The following is a 17,107-nucleotide window of genomic DNA, read 5'->3' on the forward strand; positions in this document are numbered from 1 at the left end:
AATGCCATTTGACAAGCAATCACCTGATTTTTGTAAGCAAAGGCCTTCCAGAACGTTAAAGATCAGAAATTAATTCTCCTGAAACAGAAACATTAATATAATATCTGGAGATGTACCTGTCTCATAGAACTGGAACGGACCCTGAAAGGTCATCGAGTCCAGCCCCCTGCCTTCTTCACTAGCAAGACCAAGTACTGATTTTGCCCCAGATCCCCAAGTGGCCCTCTCAAGGATTGAACTCACAATCCTGGATTTAGCAGGCTAAGTGCTCAAACCACTGAAGCTATCCCTCCTCCCAACTCAATTCACTGCCCCAGGGCGAGAGGCAATGAACCCATGAACACTCGACCAAAGCCCCCTGCACGGTTACGGGTACGTGGTCATTTTGGGGAGAGACGCTCTAGAGAGCCAGCAAGGGGCTCGCCCCCTAGTATGTACTGGGGGCCCCTCGGGGGCTGAGTGCTCAGGGCAGCTTTACACATGAGCGACACCGGCTGGAGCCACTGCCTGCCCCGGCCCGGCCCCGGCCCCACTCGCACGCGGGGCGGGGCAGTGCAGTGCAGAGCGGGGCAGTGCAGTGCAGTGCGGGGCAGTGCCCGGCGGCCGCGAGGTTCCTCGCCCGCCCGGAGCCAGGCACGTGCCGGAGCGCGGCGCGGTGCACCGGGCTCCTGGCCCGCATCACGGGGCGCTGCAGGGCAGCACCGCGACGGGCCCCCCCCCCGGCCTTTGTCCGCGGCACGGGGAGAGCGAGGCGCCAGTCGGGCCCCGCCCCGGCCCCCGCGTTTTCCCGCGCCAGCGCCTCGGGTCACCGCAGGGCCCCGCCTCCGCGCCCCGCTCACCGTCGTTCTCGTCGCTGTGCCGCCGCCGCGACATGCTGGCGGGCGGCCCGGGCCGGGCCGGGCGCGCGGGCTGCGGGGCGGGAGCGGCGCGAGGCAGGCGGCGCCGAGAAGCGTTTCCCTCCGGCCGCCCCCTCCCAATCCAGCTTCCGGTCAGCCGCGCCCGCGAGCTGCTTCCGGGGCAAAGGGCGGCGGGACAGTTGGCACTACGCCCCGCCCCCTTCCTTGCGAGCACTGAGCGCCGCTCTATCCGCCGCTCTATGGTACGGCGGGGATGACTTCCGGGGCGGGCAAGGGACAGTCGCGAAATTACCAGAGTGCCCTGGGAGACGAAAAACCCAACCCATCCCCGAGTAAGGGGCCGCTCCTGCCCTGGCCCGTGACGCTCCAACGGGCCCGATCCTGCGGCGGTCTTAGGGCCCGATCCTACGCTGAAGCCAATGTCCTAGCGCCTGTTGGCACCAATGGGCCCGATCCTGAGGTACCTGCCCCAGCGCCGCACGGGCCCGATCCTGCCCTCAGTGAAGTCAGTGTCTCAGCGCCTGCTGGCTCCAGTGGGCCCGATCCTGAGCCCTGCAGCTGCCATTGCCCCGCTGCAGGGGCTCAGGATCAGAGCCCAGGGCTGCGGCAAATGGCAGCAGCTTTCCCCAGAGCGCAGCCCACGGGCACGGCTGGGGCATGGCCCCATCGGGCAGGCCCAGGCTCAGGGCACCAGTGGCAGGACAGACTAGACCACAGGGTTCCCAACCCTCCAGGATTGGCCTGGCGGCTCCTGGAATCGGCATCGATGTCCCGGTGAGCACGGAAAGCAATCCAGGAGGTGTTAAGACAATGACATTATGTCATGCTGGGGGAGGGGGGGGGGGATCTCCCGGACTAGCTTCAGTCAGAGTTGGCGACCCTACTAAACCATTGGGTTCCCCCCATGCCATACAGTGCTCGATGGGAGCGTTTCTGTTACTGTGGCCCACGGGGCTGGGCCTGCGGGTGATTCGTGTGCCTAGACACCCCGAGCGCTGTCTGGCTCCTGCGCTGGCCTCGGCCACGGGTGGGCGGTTCAGCCACACAACCAAACAACACGCTCAGCGAGTGAAATACCGTCACAGGTATTTCAGTGCCTGACTGGGCTCCTAAATGCCTTTGAGGAGCTGGGCCATTACTAGTTTGGGTGCAATCATGCAATGCATCCATGTGAGAGACTCTCTAGGCTTCCTGTATTTATACCTGCTCCTGTATTTTCCATTCCATGCATCTGGTAAGGGGGTTATAGCCCACAAAAGCTTATGCTCAGATAAATGTGTTAGTCTCTAAGGTGCCACAAGGACTCCTCGTTTTTTCTCTAGGCTTTGTAAATCTTTAATTAGCTGTCCAAGGGACCAGGAAAAGTCAATTGCCTGATAGAATGTGGCACACGCCACTGCAAAGTAAAAATCAAACAAGGAATTGTACCAGGAACCCAATGGTACCTTAACGCAGGTGTAATCAACAGGTGGACCATGGGCCAAATCCAGACCACCAGATGCTTTCAAACAGACCCCAACATCTTTTTATTTACTTATTGACTACACCTGCCTTAAAGTATTCACACTCTTCAGGGAGTTGCCTGTTGGATTTCATACTGCAAATGAAATTACCAATGTAAAACTGTCTCACAATCTGTTCAATGTATGTTATTCACTGAAAAAAATAGAGCTGGTTGAACTTTCCCCGCACAGAACAGTTCTCCATTGGAAAATGCAGTTTTGTGTAAAAACATTTTGGAAGAACATGTACATTTTCAACAGCAAAGTGTCAAATTATTTTGGCTTTCTTGATTTGATGTCAAAACATTTTGCTTCAATAAGGTAAAAATATTTCATAATGACTTCCTTGTTTTATTATATTTCATTTTGATATTATACGTTAAATATATTTCTATATTATATTTCACATTTTATATTTTACTATCATGTTTCAACATTATCAAAACAAAATGTTCCGAATCAAAAAATTTTGGAATTTCCATTCTGTGAAAATGTTCAAAAACTCAACTTTTTGTTCCAAAATAAATTCCTGCAGGATGGAAATTCCTTTTTCTGGCCAGCTCTACTGAATGCATTTCATACTGTGTGGGTCGTGAAAGTCCCCTATGGTACAGAACATTCCCTGGCAGGGCAAGACTTGAATTCCTGCTGCGCTCCAGTAGAAAGCTCTGGACACTAGGAAGTTTAGACTTGAAATTAGACGAAGGTTTCTAACCATTAGAGGAATGAAGTTCTAGAATAGCCTTCCAAGGAGAGTAGTGGGGGCAAAAGACATATCTGGCTTTAAGACTAAGCTTGATAAGTTTATGGAGGGGATGGTATGATGGGATAGCCTAATTTTGTCAATTAATTGATCTTTGATTATTAGCAGGTAAATATGCCCGATGGGATGTTAGATGGGGTGAGATCTGAGTTACTACAGAGAATTATTTCCTGGGTGCTAGTTGGTGAGTCTTGCCCACATGCTCAGGGTTTAACTGATCGCCATATTTGGGGTCGGGAAGGAATTTTCCTCCAGGGCAGATTGGCAGAGGCCCTGGAGGTTTTTCACCTTCCTCTGCACCGTGGGGCACGGGTCACTTGCTGGAGGATTCTCTGCACCTTGAGATCTTTAAACCACGATTTGAGGACTTCAGTAACTCAAGACGTAGGTTAGGGGTTTGTTACAGGAGTAGGTGTGTGAGATTCTGTTGTCTGCATTGTGCAGGTCAGACTAGATGATCATAATGATCCCTTCTGACCTTAAAGTCTATGAATCTAAGAGGAGCAAGATGGACACATTCCTCTCTTTCTCTCTCTTTGTAGAAGTTTTACATGGTTCTGGTTTACTTGCACGCATAGTAACGCCATCAAGCTGAGCAGTCCATAACTGTTATTTGGTCAGTATAGTTATTGTAAAAAGGTTGTGAATTGTGAATTGTCCCTGAAGTGAAGAGTTTCCAGGAAGGAAGTGTGAGATGAGACATGCTTCCTCCAGTACAGACAGAGCAGAACCATCTACCTTCCAGGGAAGGCAGGGAGGAGTTGGAGCCACAAAATCCATAGCCTGCTATGCAGTATTTGGCATACGGATCAGTCACACTTTCCAATGAACTGGTCAGGGTGTTTGAAACCATGATTATTTCGGTATGCCTCTGTCCAGCAAAACTTGTGCGAAGAGATCGTGGGGACTTACTGTTCTGAGCTTAGTTGAAAATTTCTCTCTCTGAAAGCCTGGCATAAAGATCTCCGGACAGCTATCTGGTAACTTCTGTGAACAGTTTTTATAGTCTTAAATTCTTAAAAGGTTAAGGCTTGCTGCTGGTTGACTTTTTGCTATTGTAGGGCAGTGACAGAGGCTGCGAAGACAAAGACGGCCTTTAGCAATGTCTGTCTGCAGTGGGCTTTTATTGTTTTGAATGTATAGTATTGATAATACGTTATTTGCTGTGTATGTTTGATCAGAATATATACAAATCTGTTTGGCCTGCATCTTCTCTAGATCACAGAACAGGATTGATACCTAACTGCAGTGACACAGCAATGATTTCTTCTTCTGTGCTGCTGGATGGAGGAGATGAAGTGGAGTGCAGTATTTTAAGGTTTCCAGATCTGGACTTGAAAGATCCTCTTCCTTTGACAGCCAAAAGCAATCTCAAAGCAGAATCAGATACCAGTGAGAGAAAGAAGTATGCATTTGCAAAGAAGAAGGTACATTTTAGTATAGTACTTCATTGCGTATGTTCATAATGCAGATTATGCAACTGCACCATTTCTTTGTTATCTTGTAAGAACTTGCTTTACAGAGTTCCTATCTCATTCCTGCTACACCCTTAATTCTTGTTATAGTAATAAGTTAAAAATAATTTGGCTCCATTAGTATCATATTTAAATGAAGGGAGTCTGCAATTACTACCTTTAAGGCAGTGACTCTCAACCTTTCCAGATTATTGTACCCCTGTCAGGATTATGATTTGTCTTGGGTACCCCCAAGTTTCACCACACTTAAAAACTACTGGCTTACAAAATCAGACATAAAAATACAAAAGTATCACAGCACACTATTACTGAAAAATGGCTTTTGTTCTCATTGTTACCATAAAATTATAAAATAAATAAATTGGGATATAAATATTGTACTTACATTTCAGTGTATAGTATATAGAGCAGCATAAACACATCATTGTATGAAATTTTAGTTTCTACTGACTTTGCTAGTGCTTTTTATGTAGCCTGTTGTAAAACTAGGCAAATATCTAGATGACTTGTACCTCTGGGAAGATCTCTGTGTATTCCCAGAGTTACACATACCCCTGGTTGAGAAACATTGCTTTAAGGCAAATTGGGATGTAACTGGTATAATGACCTGATTCAACAAAGCTCTTAAGTATGTGCTTAAATTTAAGTGCTTTGCTGAATAGGTAGGAATTTTAAACACTTGCTTAAAGTTTAGCTATGCTTAAGCTGTTTGTGAAATTGGGCCTAAGAGAGGATGTTAGTGCATTAAAGTATTGTCAATGGTTTGCTGCTGCGGGATAACTGAATAGGTGAATCTGAAACATAAAATTCAAACACAGAGAAACCAATGTTTAAAGAGACACTCTCCACTTGAAATCTAGTCAGTTTAAAGAAAACAATTGCTTAAAAGTTTCCAGTCGAAAATATGTATCTTCCTCCTGCCAATTTTAGCAGGTGTGGAGCAATATATATATATATATTTTAATTCCCATTTTAATGTTGCTATATGAAAGACTCAGACATTCACTGTGGTCAGGTGTCCTCTCATGCAACAGTGAAACACACTTTACATACAGTGATTCTGCCTCTCTAGAGTAAACAACAAGAGCAACTGATTATAGTGAAGCAGACTGTTACACAGAGTACTGTCAAATACACTGACAAAATAGAGAAATATTTTATCTTTAATCACTGGTGTTAGAGGCCTTATTCCTTCATCCTCTTACTTCCCTGGTCCTTCTCACATGAACAGAGAGCAACAATACCCGAAGTCCGAAGGTGCAAACAATTCATTGTTTATTGGGGTGAACTTCCAGCATGATTCCAGTTTCCTTCCTTAGTGTCCCCCTTCCCAGCTCTGACACCACAGAGCCTTTCCTGTGTCCCTGTTCCCATTCCCCCACTTAGCAAAACATGATTCCAATTTGCCATCCATCCCTTACTTCCTGATTGACTGCAGACTATGTAGTAAAACTTGAGTTCTGCTTAGCTGTACCATAACCAATTATTTCACTGAAATTTAACTAACCAACCTTAACATATTGTAACATGATTATCTAATCAATTATATCCAACCACCTTAATTAGTTTACACCCGGCAAAATTAATTATACAGCAGACAGAAACAATCACAGAACCAGATAGAGATTATACAGACAGACAACAGGGAAGTCGAGACTACAGTGATAGAACAACAAAGAAATGAGGATTTCACACCCCAGCTTTGGCAAGTGAGTTCTTGCCAGACAGGATGCTATCAGACTGAGGGCTTGGCTACACTTGCGAGTTACAGCGCATTAAAGGAGCCCCGGGGTGCACAAGCTCGCTACCCATCCACACTGACAAGGCACGTGGAGTGCTCTGTTCCGCGACTAGAGCACTCCTGGTACCCCACCTCAGTGAGTAGAGTAACATTTGATGCGCCCTTGCTGGAGTGCCCCAGCATCAGTGTGAACGAGGTGTGGCATTACTGCGCTCTGATCAGCCTCCGGAAACGTCCCATAATCCCCGTAAATCAAGTGGCTACTCTGTTCATTGTTTTTGATATGCCCTTTGAAAGCTCGGGTTTGGCAGCCGGCTGCTTCTCTGCTCCAAGACAAAGCAACTGTTACCATGGAACGCTGTGCGTGTGAGAGAGAGGTGGGGTGGGTAAGGGAAGGCCTGCTGCTGTCTGAACTTACAGGACAGCACGCTGACTTGCTATCAGCCCGCCAAAAACCTACTCTCTCTCCCCCCTATACACACTCCACCCCAACCCCCCATTTGAAAAGCATGGTGCAACCACTTGCATGCTGGGATAGCTACCACAATGCACTGCTCTCTGTGGCATTTGCAAGAGCTGCTAATGTGGCCGGGCTAGTGTGCTGTCAGCTGTCAGTGTGGACAGACTGCAGCACTTTTCCTACTGCGCTCTCTGAAGACCGGTTTAACTCACAGCACTCTACATCTGCAGGTGTAGCCAGGCCCTTAGTTTTCTTTAAATCTTCTAGGCTCTTCCCTTTCTCTGGCGGTGATTGACTCACCTTTTTAACAGCCCCAAAGTGTGACTGGTGAGGATGTGACCATTGGCTTCCCAGTTAATGGCTGTTTCTGCTGCTTAGCCAAAGGCCTTAGCTTAAGAACAAGGCCTCAGGCTGTCACAGTGAGAGAAGGCCCTTACACCGTCAGACAGTGATTTTAAATCTTTTTTTCATACCTCTATAACTAGTTAAATAATAAAAATACACCTAAATTCTTAAAGTATAGGCCTTTGCCGACAAGCCTAAATATCTATATCCTAATGTAGCAGGGTGGTTAACCTGCTCCTGCTGTGAAGGGCTTGAAACAGTGCTGGGAGAGGGCTATGGCAGAGGAAAAGCTGGGCTGATTGGAAAGCAGCCACAGCTATAGCTAGTGCAATCAGGTCCTAGCTGGCCCTTATAAGAGTGTGGTGGGCCAGAAGGAAAGAGACTCTCTCATCTCTTGAGAGAGGAGGACCTGGCTGCCTGGGAAGCTGAGGCGGGTACCTAGGGTGGAGCAGTGATGGGGAAGGGTAGAGGGAGCTGGGGAGCTCCAGCCTAGCAAAGCTCCAGGCTGCAGGCCAAGTTAAAGGCCCAAAACAGGGCACTAGGGCTGCAGAGGGGCAGCCCAGGAACAGGCAGAGGCAGCTGGTTCAACCCTCCTTGCTGATGAGTGGTTTACAGACTGCAGTGCCCCAGTGAGTGGGGGCTAAATGGAGATTGGCAGTAGCCACTGAGGCAAGGTGGAGATAGGGGTTGGAGGTTCCCCTGGGAGGGGAGACCCAGTGTGAGGGGGTAATGTGGTGGGCAGAAGACCTAGGCAAAGGTCAGTGGGATCTGGGAGGGACATGGTGGGCCAGTGGCAGGTGAGACATCAGCCGGCAGAGGGTGCTCCAGAGCTGGAAAAGAGCTAATTCCCTGGACAACCAGCAGGAGGTGCTGTGCTGGTGAGTTGGTGCCCTGTCACACCGAACAACTGGGTTGCATGCAATGATCATGAGTGGGAAAGACACTCCTTATCAGACAGAAATATGACATTAAAGGGATCGTTTCATTTTAATGTTATTCCCCACTTTTGTACTTAAAAACTGGTGTTCGTATGTGAAAGGACATTTTCAAGATGCCCTGCAAGGATGCTCACTACATTTCCAAGGCTAAACCAAATGTGTTTCATCGCTCTTCTAAAGTAAAACCGAACAGTGCTGAAAATGTAAGTGTGCCGAGAATGCCTCAGCAATCCTGCTCACAGCAAAGAATGAGGTTTTTGGTTTATGAGGAGAGGCTGAGGGAACTGTGGTTATTTAGTCTGCAGAAGAGAAGAGTGAGGGGGGATTTGATAGCAGCCTTCAACTACCTGAAGGGGGGTTCCAAAGAGGATGGATCTAGACTGTTCTCAGTGGTAGCAGATGACAGAACAAGGAGTAATGGTCTCAAGTTGCAGTGGGGGAGGTCTAGGTTGGATATTAGGAAACACTATTTCACTAGGAGGGTGGTGAAGCACTGGAATGGGTTACCTAGGGAGGGGGTGGAATCTCCTTTCTTTGAGGTTTTTAAGGTCAGGCTTGACAAAAGTCCTGGCTGGGATGATTTATTTGGGGATTGTTCAAAGCAGGACCAGGGGATTGAACTAGATGACTTCCTGAGGTCTCGTCCAACCCTAATCTTCTATGATTGGAGCGTAGACCTCCTGTTCCAACTGGGCAAATACAGGTGATCAAAATGTTGATCTGAGGAGTGTGCGTGTCTTCACCATCATTTAGAACAGTGGCCCTCAAACTTTTTTACTGGTGACCCCTTTAACGTAGGAAGCCTCTGAGTGTGACTCCCCTTATAAATTAAAAACACTTTTTTATATATTTAACACCATTAGAAATGCTGGAGGCAAAGCAGGGTTTGGGGTGGAGGCTGACAGCTCGCAATCCCCCATGTAATCACCTTGCAACCCCCAGAGGAGTCCTGACCTCCAGTTTGAAGAACCCTTGATTTAGAAGCTACGGGGGGGAGGGGGGGGAGTTTAAGGCTCCCAGCTGTCGGCTCAGCTCTGCTCTGACACAAGGACATGTACTGCAGGCTATCTTCTGATACCGTCTGCTACACTCACTCAGGCATACTGGGTTGCTGAATGTACGTAGCATGTGGTGCCATGCATATATCTATGTACACATCTCCCCAAATGGCCATGTGTGACAGAGCCCCCCAAAATAGGAGGCAGAGAGGGTTGTGACTCCTGAAGTGACACCTTGCTCTCCTTCCCTTTCCTCTGCAGTCTAAGCCCCTATCATGCTACTGTTCTCCCCTTTCCCATCCTCCCTCAGTCTGCCCCATATCCCACCTCCCTGCCCTCCTCTGTGTGATGCTGGAGAGCACAGTAAGCATGTGTTTCTCTTGCTGCCTGGGCTCAGGCAGGGGGCTGCTGGTGGAAGTGTACAGCTCAGACAGAGGCCAGGCAGCAGGGAGGGCAGACACAGCCACCCTGGCAGTGGTGTTAACTGGACTCAGCAGTAGGCAGCTGCATGCACTCAGGCAAGAGGTCTGTGGGGGCAGAAGATGTGGGACATTCTAGGGATGTGGCAGGATGGTGGGACCCACCCTCCAAATGTGTGATGTCCCAAGAACCACGGGGTACTTGAGGGGCTTGCCCGTGAACAGGGGAGCATGGTTGTATTTAAAACATAAGACTTAATTATGGGGCTGGAAACTGCCGAGTTGTTGCTGATTGGTGTATCCATTTGCTCCGATTATATGACAAATCGGAGTGTTAATGCTGAGGTCACTGGAATGCATGGAAATATCGTTCCCAGACCGCGTCCTGGGCAGCACCATGTTTCCGTGAGGCAGGCAGTGGGGGTTCTGTCCGGAGGCTGCAGGTTGTGGGGACTGATGAGGGTTGCTGTGGCAGCACTGGAACAGTGTTCCCCGAAGAAGAGGAGTGCTTGTGTTTCTGTTGTGGTTTGGGGCCTAGTCCTGCAAAGCTTCCCAATATGGCACACTAGGCTGTGCCCAGAGAATAACTCTCCAGCTGGTTAACGTGGCAGCTGTTTCTAATGAAACCAAGAGCCTTGGCAGGGCAGAGTGACAGCATTATGAGAAATGGCATTGCTGAGGAGTCCCAGGGTATGTACTTCCCCAAACACTGTGTCCAGTAACTGGGCAGCCTGTTTAAAAGCACCACATCCCTGGGATTTGTCCTTCGTCCAGTCCTGAGTCGTGTGACAGGACCTAGGAAGAAAGCAAAGCCTAACTGACAGTGTTTGTAATGCATTGCAGGCATTTGCCCTCTTTGTCAAAGCAAAGGAAGTGCCGGCCACAGCTTGCTGCCCTCCAGCCATGTGCAGAGCGGGACTGGGGTGGAAATGCTGCAGACAAACCTTTAAAGACCTCACCGGCATTCACATACATGTCGCCGCGCAGCATTCCAGCGACATCCAGCAGCAGACAGGTTTGATTCTAAAGCAGTTGGCTGCTGAAGCCCACACTTCAAGTAACCCAGCCTCTGCAGACAAGGCAGGTAGGCTCAGCAGTCCCACCTGCAACATCCAGGAGCTCTCTTACAAGCTCCCAGACACAAGCCACATTAGTTTTGATGAACTGACAAGGTAAGAAATTGCCTCAACAATATAAAAACTCTTTCTCATTGTAAGCCTGGTGTGAGCCAATGCAAAGGCATCCATGTCTCTGTTTACACCAGTTTAACTACAGCCATTTAAAGTTAGTTTTAATTAAACTGTTGCAACTTTTGTGTATGACAAGGCCTTAGTTGATGCAACTTCCTACCTTCCTCTGATCCCTCTAGACCAGAGGTCTCAAACATTCGGCCCGTGGGGTGATTTTCTGTGGCCCGTGAGCTCCTCGTGTCCCCCCCGCCCTCTCCCAGCGTTTGCATAGAGTGGCTCCGGCCCAACGCGGACCAGGGGAACGGCAGGCTCCCTGCCTGTCTGCCTGCACCCACGCTGGCCGGAACGTGAGGAAGGGAGGGGTGCAGGGGTTGTGAATTGCTGTTGCTTCAGGCACTTCCCCCAGCATCTCCCATTGGCAGTGGTTCCCCATTCCCGGCCAATGGGAGCTGCTGGGGCCGTGCCTGAAGCAACAGCAACACACAGACCCTGCGCCTCTCCCTTTCCCATGTTCACTTCCTCGAGCAGCGCAGGGGCAGGGCAGGGTGTGGGCCAGAGCTCACCCCCCCAAACCCCTCCTGCACCCTGAGCCCCTGCCCAGAGCCCCCTGCCACACACCCCACCCATCCTGCACCCCAACCCCCTTTCCAAGAGCCCCTGCCGCACCCTGCACCCCTCCTGCACCCTGATCCCCTGCCCTGAGCCCCCTGCTGCACCCCAACCCTCCTGCACCCTGACCCCCTGCCCTGAGCCTCCTGACGCACCCCTCCTGCACCCTGATCCCCTGCCCTGAGCCCCCTCCTGCACCCCAACCCTCCTGCACCCTGACCCCCTGCCCTGAGCCCCCTGCTGCACCCCACACCCCTCTTGCACGCCAACCCACTGCCCGGAGCCCCCTGCCGCACCCTGCACACCAACCCCCTGCCCTGAGCCCCCTGCCGCACCCTGCACCCCTCCTGCACCCCAACCCACTGCCTTGAGCCCCCTGCCGCACCCCTCCTGCACCCTGACCCCCTGCTGTACCCCACACCCCTCCTGCACCCTGACCCCCTGCCCTGAGCCCTCTGCTGCACCCCCAATCCTCCTGCACCCCAACCCACTGCCTTGAGCCCCCTGCTGCACCCCTCCTGCACCCTGACCCCCTGCCCTGAGCCCTCTGCTGCAACCCCAACCCTCCTGCACCCCGACTCCTGCCCTGAGCCCCCTGCCGACCCTGAACCTGACCCCCTGCCCTGAGCCGCTGCCACATCCCACACCCCTGCACCCCCTGGGGGCAAGGAGGGGGCGGAGTTGGGGTGGGATTTCAGGGAAGGGGTTGGAATGGGGGTGGGGAAGGGGTGGGAAGAGGTGGGCAGGGGCAGGGAGGGGATTTCGGGGAAGGGGTTGGAATGGGGGCGGGGAAGGGGCGGGAAGAGGCGGGGCAGGGGCAGGGCCTCATGGAAGGGGTGGAGTGGGGGCGGGGCCAAGGGTGGCAGGGGAGAGGTGTCAGTGATGCGGCCCCCGGGCCAATGTACTAGTCCTCACGTAGCCCTCGTGGCCATTTGAGTTTGAGACCTGGTCTAGAACCCCTAGTAACCTAGAGCCCCCTGGACTCATTCCCACTTACTAAATGCACCTTGTGCAGCCGTTCTGACCTGTGTGAAGCCCCACCATGCTGATCTGGGAGCATTTCACCCCCACTTTACACTGGTGTAAATAACTGCACACTGTGCAGGGCAGTGGAGAATCAGGCCCCATCTCTGTATTTTTCCCACTGAGTTAAAGAAGGTCTGAGGTGGAGGAACTCACACACTCAAGAGACCATAAAAAGACATCTCTCAAGGAAAGCTGCCAGCAGGAGAGGGTGAGGATATGCAAGCTACCCTCTACTGTCACCCTCTCCTGGCTCTCCAGCATGTGAGTTATAACGTTTGTCTGAGTATAAGAGCCCAGCTTACACTACCTCAGAATTTGGTCCCTGATTGGCCCTTTAAAAAAAGTGGATTTTTTTGCATTTGGCTAATTCAAATTTAAGTTTAGTTTTCAAACTTCAGCCTTAGTCCTCAAGGAGCCTCTGACACATCTGGAAAACACGAGTCCTTGCATTGCTCGTGTTTAAAGAAATCTAGTTTTCAGATGCAAATGGGATATGAGCTACTGGCAATGATATGCCATGCAGGGCTAGTTAGTTTTTTTTTGGTCAACATTGGCAAGGCCAGTACAGAAAAAAAACTAGGGATATAGAGATCTGACCCATCTCTGACTTATTTCCACTTCTTGAAGTAAATGAAAACAAACAACATAGCCCCACAAAATCTTTTGACAACAGCCTGGAGGAAACTGGCCAGTTCTGTAAGGATGAAGTCCCTGTCTGTCAGCAATCACAGTATTAACTGCACGGTCTTGTGTGCTGCTGAATCTGAAATACTCTTCCTATTCGTTCTCCTTTGTGGCGCTTGTGGCAGTGAAGTGGGAGAAGTGCTGTTATATTACTGTTACCATGAGGTGAAAGACCCCCTGAGGCTCTGTGCTTGGCAGAAGTCTCTGTGCCAGCACCTTCATCTCACTGGCAAGGTAAGTCTTTAAGGAGTGGCTGTTTCTCCTCCCCATAGTTGTCTCTATTTAGCAAGAAACGGTGTGCCCAGGAGAGCCAGGCTGTAATCGGCACTATAGCACTGGGGGAGAGAGCAGAGCATTGCACAAGTTACATTGAACTGAACAAAGGAGAGCCGCGTAAGGGAGAGGATTGTTTATTGTCAGGCATGGTTTTGTGTCTCAACTTCACAGATATTAGGGGCCCCAGTCCATCACCTCACGGTGAGGCATGGTACTGCAGGCCTGCCTCTACCTGTTCCTTCAACTACTGCTTCCTGCCCACTCTGGTTGTTTATGTGGCTCAGCCTCCAACCAGGTCACTACAAAAGCTCAATCCCCCTCTTGGCTAGCAGAGTCCGAAGTCACAAACACAAAATAAAGGAGAGTTCTCAGCCCCTCGAAAGTTACTCATCCATCCACCCTCTGTGCTCAGCTCTTAAGTGCTGTACTGGCCCTTCAGGTGAGACACCCCCTGCCAGGTCCTCAGGTACCTCCAAATAGTACTGTGCTAGGGTGGTTCCATCAAGCATTAGTCCTAGCCCAGCTTTTCTCACCACTTGAAGGGCGTCCATCTGTGTTCCTCCCCCAGCTGAGCAGGCTCTCCCCTCCTCAGCCCTTCCCTTCCGACCAGTGCAACAGTCGGGACTGATTTGGTTCACAGCAGCAAATTTAACCCTTCCGGGGTGGGATTTGGCTCATCCAGCCTGATTCCCTGCATTTTGAAGGATTAGTCACTATACTACAGTACATAACACCACGAACATCTTCTCCAGCCTTTCCTGAACATCTGCAGTGATGGTGCCCGACTACCTGCCTTGCTACTCTGTTCTGCTGCTTCATTGCTCCTACAGTCTTTTCCTCAGTGCCTACCCTAAACTTTTCCTTCCTTAGCTTCGGATCTTTACTTCTTGTCCTACTATCTTCTTAGAGTATACATAGTTCCTTTTCAGACATTTGTAGTCTAGCTCCCTTGAAATTATTATGAACTGGGTCCGTGACCCCTGACACTTTTTTGATAGGCTACAGTAGGACCTCAGAGTTATGAACACCAGAGTTAACGAACTAACCAGCTAACCACACACCTCATTTGGAACCAGAAGTAAGCAATCAGGCAGCAGCAGAGAAGGAAAAAAAAGCAAATACAGTACAGTACTTTGTTAAATATAAACTACCAAAAAAAATAAAGAGAGCTAAAAAAAGATTTGACAAGGTAAGGAAACTGTTTCTATGCTTGTTTCATTTATCGTAAGATGGCTAAAAGTAGCATTTTTCTTCTGCATAGTAAAGTTTCAAAGCTGCATTAAGCCAATGTTCAGTTGTAAACTTTTGAAAGAACCACCATAACGTTTTGTTCAGAGTTACAAACATTTCAGAGTTATGAACAACCTCCATTCCCAAGGTGTTCGTAACTGAGATTGCACTGTATATCCTCTTATCTCAGTCTGTCATTCTCTCTCTCATCCCCACTCAGTGCATAATTTTTGTTGCCCCTCTTTGTATTTTCTTTAGCTTTTCTGTATCCTTGGGTTTGGGGACCGGAACAGCACAGTATTCTGAGCTCACAAACCAGCCTATGTCTGGCCTATGAAATACTTCCCAGAACTGATGGTGTTTAAAACAGAATAAACCCCAAAGCCCTTCATAGACAAAGTCATGCTCCTCTATCCAGGAGGAAAGAGAGAAAGCACTTTTATATTCTTGCTAGGTTTTCTTATGCAGCTCCTAGATACCACAGTGAAATGCCCTGACACATTCATTTCCCCTTCTTTGCTCGTATATTTTACTTGGTAGTTTCTTAGTCTTTCCTTCTCAAAGACAGGTGTTACATTTGCCCCATCAGCTGCATACTTTTCCTCTTGCTCTTTATTTAGTCAAAATTTGCTTCCATCCATTCTGAGATTGTCTTCACTTTAAAAAAAAATTCTCTCTTGGTCTAGCTATAATGCCTCTGAGTTGGAGAGGTTTCACTGTAACACGGGCACTTTAACCCTCTCTTTCTACCTGCTTTACTGAGACTGATACCACCGTCCTCACTCTGTTAAAACTCCCATTGGAGGTTCTGTCTAATTACTGCAGAATTTGCCCCTTACTGGCAATTGTTTTTTCTGCTCCTGCAGAAGGTTTTCCGCCTTCCTCATCCTTTTTATGAGTACAGAGCAGAACCGGCCATAGAACAATTGCTACCTTTTGCAGTTTATTTTGCTGCACTTCTCCTCTCTCATTCAGAATCACTATAGTTTTTTCCCCACTTTTTCTCTTTTCCTGAACACTTTTCTACAAGTCTCCTCTCATTCCCAGATGGTCCTGGTTCATTAATTTCATTTTGATTGGTTTGCATTATGACTAGATCTTAATCTAGCTTTCCTTTCTGGCTTCTAGGTGCGCATTGCTTCAGAAGGCATTAATGGGACAGTTGGTGGAAGCAAAGTAGCTACCAGTCTTTATATAGAGGCAATGCTTTCCCACCCTCTGTTCAAAACCATTTTGTGCAGAGAGGATTTCAAGGTAAGAGAAAGGGACCCACACGCAGTTATTTAGCCAAATGTTTGTTTTCATTTTCAGAATTTCTTTTAGAAATAAATGTTCCCTCTACTGCACTAAAAATCCACATTGAACCCAAGGAATTCAGCTCCTGCAGTATTGGCCGAAGGAACAGTTTATTTGGGGATAAACAGCTTTGTTTTATTGTTATTTACTGTCCTGTGGATAGTTTTGTCTCCAGTGAGAAAACTTCTGTATGTTGTAAATAAGACAGTCAGATGGAATAATTGAGCATCATTAAACTAAAAGTCCTTTATAAAATTCTAGTGCTGATTTAATCTTTTTTCATTAGGGCCCCAGCAAAGCCTTTACCTGTGTATGTGCGAAGTTGCACATGTGCACTCCTGCATTGCATTCTCCCAGCTCAAACACCAGCATGTGCAATTGGCATGTTCTCACATCTGCCCACGCAGAGTTCCTCCTGCATACACATTGCTGTTAGTAAAACCCTGAATCTGGCTAGTCCCTCATGCATTACATCAGGGTCCAGCGACCCTCGTGGATCACTGCAGATTTCCATTACATACAGTCACACCAGGACAAACTGTGTTCTGTGTCAGGGATCATTCTGACTGAAGATCGCAGTGAACCACAAAGACACCAGCAGAGCCAGAGATCAGAAGGGAATTTTATTTATTCTTTTAAATTTGCCATGAATTTAGTGTTGGTGAATGGTCCCAGCTTGTCAGCCCCAGACAACAAAACCTTTCTTTAGTCAGCAGAATAGTCTCAGCACATTCAGTGGCAGGGCAGGCTTCCCCATACTACCTGCTAACAGGTGTTGTTCCTGCCCAAGAGGAACCCCTGGTAGCAGGGAGGGGCTGGCTCAGTGTCCCTGGCCCACTCAGCCCTTGGCGTCTCTCCGTTAGTGGCCAGTTGACTTTTTTTTTAAGTGATTTGAATAATTGTCCACTGGGAACTGGACTGGAACCACCACCACTCTCTGGTGGATTCAGAGAGGCAACCGTGAAAGGGGAGAAGCCATCACCACCCCCCTGTGCCGCCCAGTCCTCCAAAGCAACTTGCTATATTGACATCTCACATGAATTTAGAAACTCGAAATACAGTGGAGTTTCAGCAAGTCTGAAGGGATCTGTTCATCTGTTGGTGTGTCTTTAATTTGTTGGCGTGACCTCATTTTTAATTTCCCAGAGCAGTGCTGGAGGAGCTCACTGTTTCCCAGACCTTCGAGTTGGCGTATTTGAAGAGATCGTACCCTTGGGCATCAATCCAAACAAAGTCTCCTACAAAGAAACCGGTACATTAATTTTTATGAACAATAACAACTTGTTAATAACAGAGAT

General features: G+C 49.0%; 2 protein-coding genes across 3 annotated transcripts in view; one reads left to right on the forward strand and one right to left on the reverse strand.

Moving 5' to 3' along the window:
• NCBP1 (nuclear cap binding protein subunit 1) overlaps positions 1-987 on the reverse strand; it is a 46,786-nt gene extending 45,799 nt beyond the window's left edge. The window contains exon 1 of the mRNA XM_050948233.1: positions 840-987. Coding sequence (XP_050804190.1) covers positions 840-873 — 34 coding nt within the window. The 5' untranslated portion in view covers positions 874-987. The remainder of the gene's footprint in view (positions 1-839) is intronic.
• A 2,830-nt stretch (positions 988-3,817) lies between these two features.
• The window catches only part of TSTD2 (thiosulfate sulfurtransferase like domain containing 2), a 41,997-nt gene continuing 28,707 nt past the window's right edge, over positions 3,818-17,107 (forward strand). For both annotated transcript variants that reach the window (XM_050948274.1, XM_050948275.1), the window contains exons 1-6: positions 3,818-4,102; positions 4,341-4,549; positions 10,342-10,670; positions 13,133-13,241; positions 15,642-15,767; positions 16,956-17,061. In XM_050948274.1, coding sequence (XP_050804231.1) covers positions 4,382-4,549; positions 10,342-10,670; positions 13,133-13,241; positions 15,642-15,767; positions 16,956-17,061 — 838 coding nt within the window. In that variant the 5' untranslated portion in view covers positions 3,818-4,102; positions 4,341-4,381. The remainder of the gene's footprint in view (positions 4,103-4,340; positions 4,550-10,341; positions 10,671-13,132; positions 13,242-15,641; positions 15,768-16,955; positions 17,062-17,107) is intronic.

The sequence above is a fragment of the Gopherus flavomarginatus genome, chromosome 3, assembly GCF_025201925.1.
Source record: "Gopherus flavomarginatus isolate rGopFla2 chromosome 3, rGopFla2.mat.asm, whole genome shotgun sequence".
Classification (NCBI taxonomy): Eukaryota; Metazoa; Chordata; order Testudines; family Testudinidae; genus Gopherus; species Gopherus flavomarginatus.